Source organism: Photinus pyralis, unplaced genomic scaffold (assembly GCF_008802855.1).
Source record: "Photinus pyralis isolate 1611_PpyrPB1 unplaced genomic scaffold, Ppyr1.3 Ppyr1.4_LG7, whole genome shotgun sequence".
NCBI classification, from domain to species: domain Eukaryota; kingdom Metazoa; phylum Arthropoda; class Insecta; order Coleoptera; family Lampyridae; genus Photinus; species Photinus pyralis.
In genome coordinates this window covers 38,922,287-38,939,504 of record NW_022170738.1, presented here as the reverse complement: position 1 = coordinate 38,939,504, position 17,218 = coordinate 38,922,287, and the positions used below count along the sequence as shown (strand labels likewise).

The following is a 17,218-nucleotide window of genomic DNA, read 5'->3' as shown; positions in this document are numbered from 1 at the left end:
GCAATACAAAATTATAAACGATCTCTAGGATCATTAATAAACGGCAAAAGTGTAAAATTATGGAACATGTAAAAAACGGTTTGTTGGTTTTTTTACAATAACTTTTTTAGCAATAAACGCAGAAAAAATTCTAGTAGCGTCTCATAGAACGAGCGGACGGACGGACGGACGGACGGACAAAGTGGCCACAATAGCGCATTTTTTTTATTTTTGTGGAAATGTGCCAAAAACTATTCCTCAATTTTGTTCCTGAACTCATCAAGTATGAATTCTCTTCATTTTCGTTGTCCGGCCAAGAATTGCAGTGGAATTTTTTTTCCAAATTTTCAAAAACTAATAATACCTAATTTCAGATTTTCGTGGTAGAAATTTTGAAAAACAATTTCAAAATCGGATGGGGCATACCCGAAAACCTATTTAAAGACGCGCCACCAGTCTTTCTAACTCTTATGGTCGTTGAGAAAAAAATTAAAAAATAAATGCAAATTCCACCACTTTTTTAGGGGTGGCTCCCAAACGAAACACGTTGGACCTTCGGTTTATTTGAAAAAGTTGGTTGTTTTGATCCAATTTTACTATGTTTTATTGTACAATAACCATTTCTATCAGAAAGTTTGGATAAAATTCAGTATTCTACGTTGGAGAATAATTTGATGTACGGACGGAGAAATTGGTCAAAATGCCGGTTTTCCCATTTAGGAAAATGATTGAAAATAGAAAACTGTATAATTTGACTTATTTTGATCCAACTGTACTCAAAACGCGTAATCAACAAATGTTTTCTAAATTCGTGAATAAATTTCACGTGCCAATCGCAATTAGAGATAACAGTGTCGACGTGGAACTGACCTCTACTCAAGAAGTTCGATAAGGTACTTTTTCTCTGTCTTACCTGTCATACGCCTATCTCAAAATTCCCAATTGCAGTATCGTGCGAGAATTCAAATAGTGCGGTAGTGTAGTGATAAGCGTCTTCTTCCAATGGTAAATGGTAACGGTTTTTCCCTTGGAGCGACTGAACTAATCAAGCTAAAGGGTGAGTTCTTTGTTTTTTTGAATTCGGCGGAATGTAAAAAATGTACAAAGGAACCCAAAATGTACTCCCAAATGCAAATGAAAATTCAGAAATGGGTTTTCAAAGATTTTTTAGTGGATTTCGTTTTTTTAATCGGTGGATTAATGCATTATTCCCAGAAAATATCATTTTATGAATTTTATCATTGAATAATTTTATTATTCAATGATTTTATGCATAAGTAAGTTCATTAAGATCAGGATGTGATCACACACGGGGTGACGTGAAATAAAAAAAGTAGGTAATTATTGGTCATAAGTCCAGTACGCATCGTAGGTAAATATACTTTTTCCTATGATGATCATATTGTCAAATTAGAATAAAATCGGAAACTTTATTGTTACCTATAACATGTGTTTAAAGATAACGCGCCACGTCACTAACGCACCTGCAGTCGTTGTAAAGCAAAGTTCAGAAAATCTACTGCAAATGATTGCATATAATTGCAGATATTTAAATTAAACTTCTTTGTGAGAAATTCAAATTTTACAGCCAGTATCAGACCGTCCCTTTTCTGGACATGCTACTAAATTATTGCAAAAAGTTGCCATTAACTTCAAATTTTATAAACATAAGCATGATCTTATTTTGAACTACCTTACAAAAAGTATCTCTGTCTTCTACACTTCTTCTGTTTTCTACCCACTCTTGCCTTTAGCTAACCTTTGTGTGAAGTTACAATTAACTTTTTAACAAAAAAACAAAAAAACATTTTTTTGTATGTATATCCAGTCCACCTTTTGCTGGAAATCGAAATTTTAAAAATAACCGCCCTCTTGTAGGTACTGCACGGCCTACAAGAAAATATGTCCCTTGTCTTTTGCTAAATTGTTGCAGGAAGGTACCATTACTTAACCCGAAATTTTGAAAATAAGCGCTTTTTTGTTCTGAACAGGCCACAAAAACATTTCCACCTGGGCTTTGTTATATCTAGGTACTTTTGCTTTCGGCTAAATTTTTAGCTCCATTCATGATTTCGAGTAAATTTGTACTGGAGAGTGGCATTATTGATAGCCATTTTGTAAGTACATATTTCTGTTCGTACGATTAGAACCAAATTTAGTACACATATTCTTACACATAAAAAAAAGGCTGAAAATCTTTTGGACAAAACGCGCATAAAAGCGCACAACGAAAGTATTTCCTCGTATCGTTCTTCTAAGTGCCTACTCCTACAGCTAATATAATCGTGAAAACCATTATTAAAAATACTTGTTTTTTTTGTACTGATGTGTGCCTGTTGCTATTTTGGTGCGATTTTACGAGTGTTGTCCAGAAAGTAGCAGACGTTTTGGAATACAAAAAACTTCTAAAGAAAATCTACTATTCGATCAAAAATGAGTTGCTGTCGAGTCACCTTTGGAATTTTTGTTTACATGGAAAAGCGTATTTAACTTGAACTTCCATAGCCGACTCGACAGCAACTCATTTTTGATCGCCCGTTATTATTATATACATTTGGGGGCAACACTCTTGGGCTATTTATCAACACAAGCGCCATTCAATTGAGGCCCTTATCATAGCGTGGCACAAGTGTTTTGATTCCAACTTTAACCACTGGTTATTGCCGGCTTGAAGTTCGGCATCACTGTCCATGTGCTGTGTTGCGAGCGAGGTCTTCATCGCTGGGAAGAGGTGGAAGTGGCTTGGCGCTAGATCGAGCCGTATGGAGGGTGATCCTTTCTCCCATCCAAAATCATCCAAGAGCTGTCCAGTACGGTTGACTGTGTACGGGCGGGCGTTGTCGTCGAACAACAAAACTTCCACCTGTTCCCAGGGATGAAGACCTGGCTCGCAACGCAGCGGTTCGATAGGGACGCCGAACTTCATGTCAGCGTTACCCAGTGCAGATTAATATCTCAGGCGGCTGATTTATAACAGTTGGAATCAAAACACTTGAGCCACGCTATGACAAGTGCCTCAATTTGAATGGCGCTTGTGTTGATAAATAGCCCAAGAGTGTTTCTCCCAAATTTATTTAATAATAGATTTTCTTTACAAGTTTAAAATTTTTTATTTCAAAACGTCTACTACTTTCTGGACAACCCTCGTATTACTTTTAAGGAATGAGAAAATTTAGTTCCATAAAGATCGCGTTTACTCATAGAATAGGTAGCTACTTAATTAGATTGATGGCATTTTGAACTTCAGTTTTTAGCGCATTATTTAAGAATTAAAAACAAGTATAAATTGTGCACAGGTCTTGTGCAGATAAAGCGCATTTTTTTTAACCGAAATAGCTTTTGTTTTGACGTCACCAGTGGATGTATTTCCTGCAGACGTCTCAATCGCCCTTTGTGAGTACCCTCTTCCGACAATCCGTTCTTGAGGTATAAGGGAATATACCCGATCACGATAAGAGGTCGAGGAGAAGGGCTATGTTTGGTAGAAATAGCTCGTACTTTGATAAGAGGACAGAAAGAAGGGCAGCAGTTCAGTGGCGTACGTAGAAATTTATTCTGGGGGGGATTAAACAAGTTCGTGGCACATACAGTCACCCAGTGCGTACTAGGAGGGGGGGGGGGGGGGGAAAAAAAAAATTGGGTTGCACAGGCGAAAAAGATTAGATTAGAACGGTATTTCATTTCTTACTGCTGACAGGCCTCTTTATGGCTTTTGCTTTAATTAGTCAACGAAAACTTTGAATAATATTTATTTGTATTTATGGGCAAAAAACCAATTTCAACAAAAAATTCAAAGGGCTGAACTTTTGATCTAGTAGTCCGATCTTGGAACTGTTTGAAATTATGGATTCTACACGCCACATTCTATAAGAAAATCTTTTTTCCCGGTCGATCTGAGACAATTTTTTTTTCGGGGCTCAAAAAAGGCAGTAATAACCTTCCTTTTTTACCAAAAATCGACTACACCAAAATTTCTCGGGAAAACACTTTTTCTTATTAATTTTGGTGCGTAGAATCCAAAACGATTCGTACTATTTCGATTAGACTTCTCAATCAAAAGTTATAGACTAGAAACTAATTTCGAAAGAAAATACAAAGGGCTGTAACTTGTGATCCAGTAGCCCAATCTTGGAACTGTTTGAAATTATGGATTCTACAGGCCACATTCTATAAGAAAATGTTTTTTCTCGGTCGATCTGAGACAATGTTTTTTTGGTGCCTCAAAAAAAGGCAGTGTACAACCTTCCTTTTTTACCAAAAATCGACTGCACCAAAATTTCTCGGCAAAAACTTTTTCTTATTAATTTGGGTGCGTAGAATCCAAAACAATTCGTACTTTGTCGATTAGACGTCTCAATCAAAAGTTATGGGCAAAAAATTTCTGTTTTTAAAATTTAACATTCTTATTTTCGTCATTTCGTGAAAGGCAGGACGCAGGTACCTCAGTAGCAGTACTAAGTACCTGATACCTGAATAGTGAATACTGAATACTACAGAATATTTAGATTTTAGTGACTTTAGATTTTACTCAAAACCAAAATTGCTCTCTATATATACCTATATATTATTGCCTTTATTTTAAAGTGGGCGGAGCGGATAGCGGAGTATTACCTAAATACCTAATAGCTATGATGATAACTCAATTCTTCTGGGTAAATACGCACGCCACTGCAGCAGTTGGTAGAAAACGGTTCCTTTCGTTGAGATCTTTCATTAGAGCAATGTTTCTCAACTTTTTTTTTACTGATGGCCTACTTGTGAATTTTGTTATTTTTTAATTATCAAGAAACCATTTTCAAGCTCATTTTGTTTTGACGCTGAAATTTAAAAAAAAATGCATTTTGAAAGTTGTAGAAAAACTAATCTCTACAGAAAAATAACCCTGATAGGCGGTAGAGGGGTGTTATTCGTGTTAGAAAAAAGAACACATATTTTCCGGTATTGCGTCTACCAATTGCATTGTGCGTTTGCCAATTATAAACATTTAAATTTAAAGGTTCTTTCTAGGAAAGGTACACTGAGATAACATAAACAATGATAAAGGGTTATTGTGGTATAATTTTTGTGCTGACCATTTTTGGTAAATTTATTTAATTTTAATATTTCATTAAGATATTGTAGGAGTAAATTTTCGTGGCCCACTGAAAAGTTTCCGTGGTCTACCAATATTCTGTCTTTCGTTTGTGGCCCCAAGAAATACGCCATAGCCTCCTAGGGGGGCATATGGCCTCCGTTGAGAAACACTGCATTAGAGTACCATGAAGGATAAAACTAGTTCCTTCCCCCCTCCCTCCGCCCCGTACTTAGAAGAGGACAGAAAGACGTACTTAGAAGAGGACAGAAAGAAGGGCAGTACTTAATTAGAATACAATGAGAGATAAAATTAATTTATACCCCCCCCCCCCCTCAGGCACCGTCGCTCACTGATCTCGAAAAAAGTCACACGGGAAAGTTATACTTTACAGTTTTTATCGATTAGAGCTCAATCGAAACGATAAGGCGCCAAAACTTGATTCTGCACCCCTTCAAAAAATACCTAGTTACGCCACTGCTTTATATCAATCACTATGGCTATGTATTCATAGTCATACTAGTTTTTTGAATAAGCGAACATACCCGATAATTTGTTTGAAAGAGAATGATGGGGCCTACTTACTAATCTTTTCGATTGTTCGCAGCCCCAGAAATGGTTATACTTCAAGACATAGCGCGCGATCTCCATCTCTGGTGAGGGTCCAACTTCTGACATGGAATACATTAGCCTGGGTCCTGCGGTAAGTCTAATAAAAATAAACAGACTTGGTTTGCGCAAAACTTCTTAATTTCTTTAACGTTGCATATTGCCTTTGTAAAATAAGTAACTGGCTTTGGTTTCATTTGCAATAGGTGTCGTTTTACACATAAATCACTAATCAGCACCAGCATGGTATCAGAGCTTTTTGTAATATGTACTTTCTTCACATTGCAGATAGGTGCCTCCAACTAGTCATACCTGTTTGTCAGTAATCTACGAACAAGTGCGGGGGGCAGCGTGTCGTCCCTCCTGTGTTCGTGTTCCTTCCTGGGCGAGACCGAAAAAATAAGGCTAAGGGTAAGTTGCCAATTTTTTATTATGAACTTGACATTAAGGGTAAAATTTAAACAAAAGCAAATGTACCTAAGGGTAGTCTGTTCAAGAAATGAAAGATCTGTTTTTAGTTCAATTTTCTCTTACGGGCTCTCAAAAAGTATTGGACTAAGCATAATTTAACTTCCCTTTCTCCATATTTTTCATTAATTTTTTGTTTCAGATTCTAGATGGGCAGCCTTATAAAGGTAGGATTTTCTTTTCTATGCATGGGCTATTTTTTATTTTTTATGTATTTAGCAGTGGGTGAATAGTGCATACAGTGATTAAAGTGAAAATTGGCTATTCTTTTAGCTATCCTTCGTGTTGTCAGTCTAAATCGGTTATGATTATTTCCTCGGCCCATCATTTTGCTGACGTGGGATTCACTGCAATAATTCTTTGAATGGACGGCAATCAGTTCACTTCATGTAAATCAGTATGACTATGAATTCATAGCCATACCAGTTTCGTGAAGTATATTGATCTTTTCTGCGAGTCATACTATGAGGAAGTAATGCAGTTAATTGTTACGTTCTCAAGATGAATGTTTTCGAGGATAGTCATAGCCCATTTATTACTACACGAAGGTCGATTTATTCGTTTTTAAAAGAAGGTGAGTAATTAAATCGTTAACTAATTAGTCTTGTCCTAACTCTTCTTTCATGCGATGAGACTGATTATTAAACGAATATTATTTACGAGTATTTGGTGGTCGTACTAATCTCATCAATTGTTCACAGGACCATCTGCATTTCCTGACCAGGATTGATCATTCTCAATCCTATGCTGGACCTGATCGGATTCAAGTCTACTCTCGATTCTGGTGATGAATCTCAAAGTTTAGTCGAACAAGGCGCAAAACAATTCGGATTGATTTGGATTTCATACCTGGCATAACGTAAAAAACAAGGAAAAGGATTTTTCCTCTTAAGGCAAGTAACTTTACTACATTTTCGAAAAGCCATACGGACATAAGCAAGATACAAACATCCTTATGCGTTTTGCGCATATTTGATACATACTAATACACGATATATGTGTTTTTACGAGAAGGATCTATAGTTAAAATTTCAAAAAATATCTTAGTAAATAAAAAAGTTGCGCATCGCGCAGTTTGCGCATGCGCACGATCTGGTTTTACGATGCGATGTGTTGGACTGTACTAGAAGCATGTGATCTGTGGTTAAAATTTTAAATCAATGTGTTTATATTGCGCATGCGCACACTAATCTTCAACATTTTTCTTCCGTTGACTGATTTTTTTTCTAAATCCGTATTAGTTTTACATTCCAACCGCATACAAAGTTTGTATAAAGAGAAGTATCGTAATCGTGATAAATTTTCGATATGCCGTAGAAATCATGGAAAATTCAAAAGTTCAAAAATTGTAAAATGTTTGATATCCATTGTGGAATACGGTTATTACGGTCGAAAAGGCGTTTGATATTTATTTTTCCTTTTTAAGTAAAGATTTGCGTCAAAATAATAAAATAAGGCGTTGGAGACATTAATTTCCTATTAATACCTTCTTCTTGTGATCCGGTTACAATAATCGAGATTTTAAAATCTTCTACGATTTAAAATATAATATTATGATATTTTTGTTATTAGATCTTTGGACTGGAACCGCGAGTTGTATTTCTATTTTTTGGAAACTTAAAACCTTCTTTTAAATTCGGGAATGGTGTATCATGTAGGCTTAAATTTGAGAGTCTCATTTTTTAGAATTTCTTTTTCATGCCATCGGAAGATTTCTGAAAGTCTTGAAAAATGAAAAAAGTAGCATTCGGAAGGCTTTTTAGAGCCGCCCAGAGACGTTCTAGATGGAGCTTCAGACATGTAACGGGAGCTCTGTAGCGTATTTATTTAATTGGAATTGTTCTTAAATTTTTTCGAGTATTTGTGAGCTAACGTTCCTGGATACACTCCAGTTGAATTATTTGCATATAGCTTGAGTCGCTAGGTAAGATAAAATTAGAAAAGTAGAGTACAGCTGAATCACATCCTGTGATTGATAAGAGAACTGTCAACTTTTTGCCGAGGTGTAGGAGAGATTCGTAATCCGTCGAATAGCGCGTAAAATTTTCAATGAGTTTTGAGCCGGCGTAGAGCTCACGTCAAGGTATTAGAAGAGAGGAAAAATAAAAATTGGTTTTGAGCCGTCGTAGCAATCACGTGAAAATAAACAGTTTCAACACAGAAAATCAAGTTCAATTTCTTAACAAAAAGTCACGTTGCAAAAGCGGGCGTAGAATCGGCCTCCGTAAGAGGTAATAGTAGTAATAATAATATTTATTGTGCTGTTGTGTTGCTACACTTGCACTTGTCATGGTAAAAATATGTATACAGGGTGCCCATTATGTATGGAATATAGTATATATCTCGGTAAATATTGAATGTATACAACATTTTTCTATTTGAAAGTTGTTTAACATTTTATTGCCCATAATAAGGCGGCATTCAGTTGTTTTTAGTTCAGAAAACAAATGAGTAACGAAAAATAATTGAATTTTTTTTAATGGCAGTGCACCTTTTCATTAGGATCATTTGATAAAGGTTTTTTTAATCTTTTCGATGATGTTAGTATCCTAATACAAGAAAATTTTTCAAACAAACTTATAATCACATCAATAACATTAATCTAGATATCATAAATATCAAAATAAAACAAATGAATGTGTATGTTTGTTACCATTTTATTGTTAATTGTCTTCAAGGTTTAATAAGAAACGTACACGTTCATTTGTTTTATTTGTATTAGAGTACTAACATGTGACATCATCGGTAAGAGAAAAAAAATCTGTATCAAATGAGCCTAATGAAAAGGTGCACTGCCATTTACAAAAATTCAATTGTTTTTCGTTACTCATTTGTTTTCTGAAATAAAAACAACTGAATGCTGCTTTATTATAGGAAATAAAATATTAAATAACTTTCATGTAGAAAAATCTTGTATACATTTTATATTTACTGAGATATAAACTATAGTCCATACGTAATGGGCACCCTGTATAACTATAGTCCATACATAATGGGTACCCTGTATAACTCGTAAAACAAACAGTCGGACTTAACCATTCTAGTATGTAACTTCAATCAATGATTCACCACGAATCCTAGATAAAGGATGAACCAATTCATGATTGAACTGCTCAGATGAGTAGATTTAGACGCCGTATAAATATGATAAATTGTATTTATTGCTATTTGTATTCAATACGTCCGAACCGTTCTTCTTTCAACCACTTGGAATTTTGACGTTGATGCAGTAATGAAAAAACGACTCGGTCTAATGATTGTTGTACATGTCGGATTTGTTGTGAGAGAACTTTACCATTTGTGATCTATTGTTATAAAAAGAGAATTATTTAAAGTAGGAGTTGGTTTCATCGAGCTTTCTTAGCAGAATCTCGCCTCCGAGATAGGTAACTCGCCCCCCGTTCGTGGTATCCGAGTCTACAGTTGAGAGTCGAGGTCAATCACGACATTCGGTGTCGTAAGTTATAGTGGTGGTGCTCACTTCATTTCAACTTCAAGCTAGAGAAGACTAATGATCTGTGTCGGAACTGAATTGAAAGACATTTACATCTTTATTGTAGGCGATACCTTACGTGCGCAGCAACACATTTTTATTGTCACATTGTGGGCTTAAACTTTAATGACTGTAAGGGTGGATAGTTCTAATTTCGTTGCATTAGAAGTGTCCAACCTTACGTAAGTAACATCGTTTTACAATAACCGAGTATCTTCACAACTCGGCAGCTTTCGATTTTCCAACGACGACGAATATCATCTGTAAGGCTACCGTGATCTTGGATATGATCTTCTGGTACCACCACGGCTTGTTCTTCCACATTATTAACGCGACGTACACGGGAACCGACGTCAAGATCATAAGGAGACCGATGCCGGTCTCGACGGGACTAGCGATCATCGGCACGGCGGTCACGAATATCGTCGCGAGCAGGTAAATGATCGGCCAGATTAAGTTCACTTTGATCGGCCTTTCTAAATTTGGCGCTTTCCATCTGAGCCACGGCAGGCACAGGACCGACACTCCGATGCTCAACTGAAAATACCGCATTAAAGCGTAGACAGTGCGCCTTGAACTTACCCAGGTAGCGAATCCGACGTAGTTAATCAGGGCGAAGATATCCGAAACGGTTAGGTATAGCATCGACAGCAACGCCTAAAAGTGTCTAATGAGAGAGGATCGGCGAACGGTCCAAGTTACCATCGCCAAAACTGCGGGCGTCGGCGTCAGCCGTTTCGCTTGGATCATCGTCAGGATTTCGGGCATTTGGCCGTGACAGGCGCCGGCGTAGAACAATCTCGAGGAGGTGAGCAAAATTCCATTAACCGCCCCAAAGGTTGACAACGCAACGAAGATTGGGATGGAGAGTGCGAATGGGCCAAACAGCTTGTTGGCGAACGAAACCGCTACCGCCTCCGATCCTAAGACTTCCGCTGGCGACAACGTCGTATAAAAGGCAACGTTAGTGAGCACGTACACGATTGTGACCAACGTGCACGATATTGCAATCGCTAGAGGAAGATTTCTGCAAAACGGCAATAAGAGCTAGGGTTAAGACGCGCATGTAATACCTCACTGGATCCTTTAGTTCTTCTATTATGAAATTTAGGTAATTCCTGAAAAAAGTCTAAGCTGATTAAACACTTTTGACATCACAACACAAAGATTAAGTGGTTCCAGCCCAGCAATTGCTAAGGAATGTTATACCTTCCATCATTTCCCATACTCTTTTTTGCAGTGTGGTGCTAGACGGTTTGGTCGCAACGATCGCAAAACACGTTTCCTTTTATTTATTCGAAAAGAACTAGGTGCTCTAACTATCCTGACTAGGTGGTCCACCAATAGATATGTTTTGTCCAGACGTCCCATTTGCTCTTTGTAGATTCCCCTCTCCGACACTTTCGTTCACGAGATATTCATTTTGACTTCACCAAGGGATATGCTTAATCCAGATGTTCCAATAGCCAATTGTGGGTACCCTCCTCCAATATTTCATACTCGCACTTAACGTTTTGACATCATTAATAGATATGTCTCCTCTAGGCGTCCATTTTGTTCTCAAGATATAAGGAAATATAACTTATCTCGGAAAGATACTGGAGAGGAGGGCAGTAGGAACTAATTCCTGCTGTTGAGACTTCTCATTGGAATACTATGAAGGATAATACCAGTTTTTAACCCCTCCCCCAATTACAAAAAAGTAAGGATTTATAACGGATCCCGATAATAGGTCATAGAGGAAAGCGAGAGTTGGTAGAATAAATTCAGTGTCTCTCCCGCCCCTCCCCCTCAATTTTGATAAGGAGTAAGAGAGAAGGGCGGTAGTTGGTAAAAACAGTTCCTTTCGTTGCGACCTTTAATTAGAGTACTATGAAAGATAAAACCAATTTTTGCCCCCCTCCCCCTTGATCTCGAATAAGAATCGCGGAAGACTGTTATACTTTGTAAAAATCAATTCCTTTCGATGATACCTTTAATTACAATACCCTGGGCCTGGCCCTGGAGGGTAGAACGTGTGTATTTTAATTAATTGTTTAATTTCAACCTTTCCTTTGAGATGTCTCCGAATTAATTAAAAAAATTATTTCTTGACTTACGGGGTGGTTGTAAAAAAAACTGTGAGCTAGGTGATTAAGAGAAACGTTCGATCTATCATGACGGTAACATTTTTTTCCCAACTCTCCTGCAATTATTTCAATTAATTATCTAATTTCCACCTTTTCTTTGAGATATCTCCGAATTAATTAAAAAAAAATTATTTCTTGATTTACGGGGTGGTTGTAAAAAAACCTGTGAGCTAGGTGATTAAGAGAAACGTTCGATCTATCATCCCTGTAACATTTTTTCCCAACTCTCCTGCAATTATTTCAATTAATTATCTAATTTCAACCTTTTCTTTGAGATATGTCCGAATTATTTAAAAAAAATTATTTCTTGACTTACGGGGTGGTTGTAAAAAAACTGTGAGCTAGGTGATTAAGAGGAACGTTCGATCTATCATCCCTGTAACATTTTTTTCCCAACCTCCTGCAATTATTTCAATTAATTATCTAATTTCAACCTTTTCTTTGAGATATCTCCGAATTAATTAAAAAAAAATTATTTCTTGACTTACGGGGTGGTTGTAAAAAAACCTGTGAGCTAGGTGATTAAGAGAAACGTTCGATCTATCATCCCTGTAACATTTTTTCCCAACTCTCCTGCAATTATTTCAATTAATTATCTAATTTCAACCTTTTCTTTGAGATATGTCCGAATTATTTAAAAAAAATTATTTCTTGACTTACGGGGTGGTTGTAAAAAAACTGTGAGCTAGGTAATTAAGAGGAACGTTCGATCTATCATCCCTGTAACATTTTTTCCCAACCCTCCTGCAATTATTTCAATTAATTATCTAATTTCAATCTTTTCTTTGAGATATCTCCGAATTAATTAAAAAAAAATTATTTCTTGACTTACAGGGTGGTTGTAAAAAAAACTGAGATAGGTGATAAAGAGCAACGTTCGATCCATCATCCCTGAATCATTTTTTCCCAACCCTCCTGTAATTATTTTAATTAATTTTCTAATTTCAACTTATGGTTTGAGATGTCTCCGAATTAATTTAAAAAAATTATTTCTTGACTGACAGGGTGGTTGTAAAAAAACTGTGACATAGGTGATAAAGAGGAACGTTCGATCTATCATCCCACTCATCCTGCAATTGTTTTAATTAATTATGTAATTTCAACCTTTCCCTTGAGATGGCTCCGAATTAATTAAAAAAAAAAGATTTCTCGACTTACGGGGTAGTTATAAAAAAATTGTGAACGGTGTGATAAAGAAGAACGTTCGATCTATCATCCCTGTAATATTTTATCCCACTCCTCCTGCAATTATTTGAATTAGTGGTCTAATTTCAACCTTTTCTTTGAGATATCTCCGAATTAATTTAAAAAAATTATTTCTTGACTTACGGGGTGGTTGTAAAAAACTGTGGGCTAGGTGATTAAGAGGAACGTTCGATCTATCATCCCTGAAACATGTTTTCCTAACCCTCCTGTAATTATTTTAATTAATTATCTAATTTCAACCTTTTCTTTGAGATATCTCCGAATTTATTAAAAAAAAAATTATTTCTCGACTTACGGGGTGGTTGTAAAAAAACTGTGAGCTAAGTGATTAAGAGGAACGTTCGATCTATCATCCCTGTAACATTTTTTCCCAATTCCTGCAATTATTTCAATTAATTATCAAATTTCAACGTTCTGTTTGAGATATCTCCGAATTAATTAAAAAAAAATTATTTCTTGACTTACGGGGTGGTTGTAAAAAACTGTGAGCTAAGTGATTAAGAGGAACGTGCAATCTATCATCACTGTAACATTTTTTTCTCAACCCTCCTGCAATTATTTCAATTAATTATCTAATTTCCACCTTTTCTTTGAGATATCTCCGAATTAATTTTTAAAAAATGATTTCTTGATTTACGGGGTGGTTGTAAAAAAAACTGTGAGCTAGGTGATGAAGAAGAGCGGTCGATCTATCATTCCTGTAACATTTTTTCCCAACTCTCCTGCAATTCTTTCAATTAATTGTCTTAATTTCAACCTTTTCTTTGAGATATCTCCGAATTAATTAAAAAAAATTATTCCTTGTCTTACGGGGTGGTTGTAAAAAAACTGTGAGCTAGGTGATTAAGAGGAACGTTCGATCTATCATCCCTGTAGCATTTTTTTCCCAACTCTCCTGCAATTATTTCAATTATTTATCTAATTTGAACCTTTTCTTTGAGATATCTCCGAATTAATAAAAAAAATTATTTCTTGATTTACGGGGTGGTTGTAAAAAAACTGCGAGCTTGGTGATTAAGAGGAACGTTCGATCTATCATCCCTCTGTTATGTAATTTCAACTGTTCCTTTGAGATATCTGCGAATTAATTACAAAAACATTATTTCTTGGCTTACGGAGTGGTTGCAAAAAAACTGTGAGATAGGTGATAAACAGGAACGTTCGATCTATCATCCCACTCATCCTGCAATTGTTTTAATTAATTGTGTAATTTCAACCTTTCCTTTGAGATGTCTCCGAATTAATTAAAAAAAAAAGATTTCTCGACTTACGGGGTAGTTATAAAAAAATTGTGAACGGTGTGATAAAGAAGAACGTTCGATCTATCATCCCTCTAACATCCGTCTCCCTGTAACATTTTTTCCTAATCCTCTTGTATTTATTTTAATTAATTGTCTAATTTCAACCTTTTCTTTGAGATATCTCCGAATTAATTAAAAAAATTATATCTGACCTTACGGAGTAGTTATAAAAAATTGAGAGCTGTGTGATAAAGAAGAACGTTCGATCTATCATCCCTAAACATTTTTTCCCAACCCTTCTGTAATTAATTAATTGTCTAATTTCAACCATTCCTTGAGATGTCTCCGAATTAATTAAAAAAATTATATCTGAACTTAAGGGGTAGTTATAATACAATTGTGCGCTGGGTGATAAAGAGGAACGCTCGATCTATCCTCCCTGTCACATTTTGTCCCAACCCTCTCCGCAATTATTTCAATTAATTGACTAATTTCAACCTTTCCTTTGAGATCTTTTCGAATTAATTAAAAAAATTATTTCTTTACTTACGGAGTAATTATAAAAAAAATGTGAGCTGGCTAATAAAGCTGAACGTTAGAACTATCCCTGTAACATTTTGCCAACCCTCCTGTAATTCTTTTGATTAATTGTCACATTTCAACCTTCGTTTCGAAAGGCTTCCGAATTATATTTAAAAAACACTTGACTTACGGGGTTGTTACGAAGAAATTGACTGTTGAGTGATAAAGAGGCACGTTCTATCTATCATCTCTGTAAATACCATTCCTGAAACCCTCTTGTAACTTTTAAAAATGTAAAATGCCAATTTTGCTTTGTTTGGAGGTTTTAATTTTGATTCTCTTATTTTAGATTAACAAAAACAGGCACTGAATTTCTTTAATCTAATTTTTACCAAATAAAAGGCGTCGTTCTGCAATGGTCTTTGGGAAAGTCAATTTTGCCCCAGAAAAATTACCACCCTCTTTTAGCTAATTTACTTGGTCGAAACGAGCAATTTTTGACACCTTTAAAATTGCAACTCCGACATGAATGTGAAAGTTGCGACAACCCCTTGTAAAAGCACGTCGTAGTTAGCACAAGGTAACGTGGTTTGCGATCTTTGCCAATCATTCAAGACAAAGGCAAAAATTGAGTTTATATTTGAAAGCGTCGCTGCACAAATAGGAATTTAATACGCCATTCCTTTCGGATTGGATTGTGAAATCTCTGACAGTCTAATTAAAAATAAGGGCGACGACGTCGGTTTTATTGTTAGCGAAAGCAGAACGAATTCTCTCGGGACACGAGATTTGTTCTTGAGAAATGAATGTGAAGGGATAACACTTGGTCGAGCTGTAAATTTGAAATAAAAAACGAAAAAGAGAACGGTTCCTTAGCAAGTGATCAGTCTAGAATTCACATTAAGCGTATATTAAATTCAATAGGCCTTTTTTTGTCTCTCACCAGCCATTGTAGGCGAACAGGCCGGAATAGAATGATAAAGCCAGGGAAGTAACCTCGGTCTTTGTGTTGATGAATGTAAAGTGCTCCGTATGTCCTGGAATAATTACGCATGTCTGCTCGCAAATGATTTTCATCTTAAATTAGTCTCTCTTCCATGGGCGTCCATCGAATTTGAGGAAGCAGGATGGACACCCATGAACTCACCCCAATTGTCTCGTCGCATAAAAAGAGACGATTGGGGGTTGTTACATGATAGAAGAATCCAACCTACCATTGCAAAGCTGGTATCCTCCGGCTGCGATTATTACGAATAGGGCTAGCAGTTTGGCGTATGTGAATACGTCTTGCACTCTCGTCGCCCATTTCACATCGTAACAGTTGACAAATGTGAGGACACCTGAAAGGAAGAATAATTGTTCAAAAGCGAAATCTTTCTTTGACGTGCTGGTCATTTTATGTGACAACAAAACTTCCGACTTACCTTGTATATTCTACGACTAATTTTAGTCAAGTATTGCTTGCATTTTGCGACACCTTTGCAAAAGGTTGCCAACAGCGCTATCAATGTCTTATTTTGAGCTGGAAGCTAAACGAACTGGACCCGTTATTTGGGCTTCCCCCTTTTGATTAGGCAAATCCTAGGCAGATGCGGCATCCCCAATATGGCCATGGGTCTTTCAATATTGGGAATGCTCACAAATTTTGCAAAAAAATGGAAATTAATTCCCCATGTGCATAGTCTATTTTGCAATGTATGCGCAAACTTTTCCAAGTTCTTTTTTGCCTCCACCATGCACGATTCTATTAAATAAAAAGACCCAGAAGTTTCTACGTAGTTATAGTGCTGAGATCTTAACCCCTGTGACGGCTGGACGATAGCCGATCGTTCGCACAAGATACATTGACTTGTTTTTCTCTGTCTCTTTCCGAAATTATACTGTAGCGAATATTCTATAAATCTAGAGAGACATCGGGGCGCCATCAAGTCGGTAAAAGATTAGTCACTGGCGATACGGAACGAAAGCGGATGAGACGCATTCTGTCTATGAAATATGATAGCCGACTTCGAGAATGTTCCGTAATTTTTATAGAAATTTTCCGTTTGCTATATAAGCAAATTCAATCGTTCCAACATCGATGCCGAATTGATGAGCAGTGATAATAATTTCCTGTTATAAATCAATGGTTCTTAAATAATTATATATAAATTACGTAATGTGACAATACAAACTGCTCTATTCACAATGACTTAAAATCTTTTTGTCTTTTGGAGTCAGCGGTATGTTTCATCTCTCAAAGAAGAAAATTACATTTTGGGTTGCATTCACCATATACCATCGGGATTCAAACCGCATCAACGTGGAACCAATAGTTGTCTATTTAAGAAGAATGTTAAGTTGTGGGGCTTTTGTTAATTCGAAGTATCTAATGGATACGAAGAAATTGAAGGGTCTCAAGAGAAATAGAAGTAGCCAAAATCTGACATTGCAGAATCCAAAGGAGCCAAAGAGATGGAAAAATGAAGAATCTAAAACACACCAAAAACTCCGAAACAAA

General features: G+C 36.3%; 1 protein-coding gene and 1 long non-coding RNA gene across 2 annotated transcripts; one reads left to right on the top strand and one right to left on the bottom strand.

Annotated features, from left to right (window-relative positions):
- The first annotated feature begins 933 nt into the window (after nt 1-933).
- On the top strand, nt 934-7,014 carry LOC116176025. The gene is made up of 4 exons (XR_004146405.1): nt 934-1,036; nt 5,658-5,753; nt 5,948-6,070; nt 6,270-7,014. It is a non-coding gene; the product is annotated as an uncharacterized LOC116176025 (long non-coding RNA).
- Nucleotides 7,015-9,655: 2,641 nt separating this feature from the next.
- LOC116176024 (Y+L amino acid transporter 2-like) lies at nt 9,656-16,058 on the bottom strand (the record flags this gene model as incomplete). Its single annotated transcript, XM_031494454.1, is given in 6 exon segments — nt 9,656-10,157; nt 10,203-10,277; nt 10,323-10,647; nt 10,694-10,738; nt 15,662-15,755; nt 15,933-16,058. Coding segments are annotated over 6 exon segments (986 nt in total), but the record flags the coding sequence as incomplete, so codon positions are not given.
- Nucleotides 16,059-17,218: the final 1,160 nt, after the last annotated feature.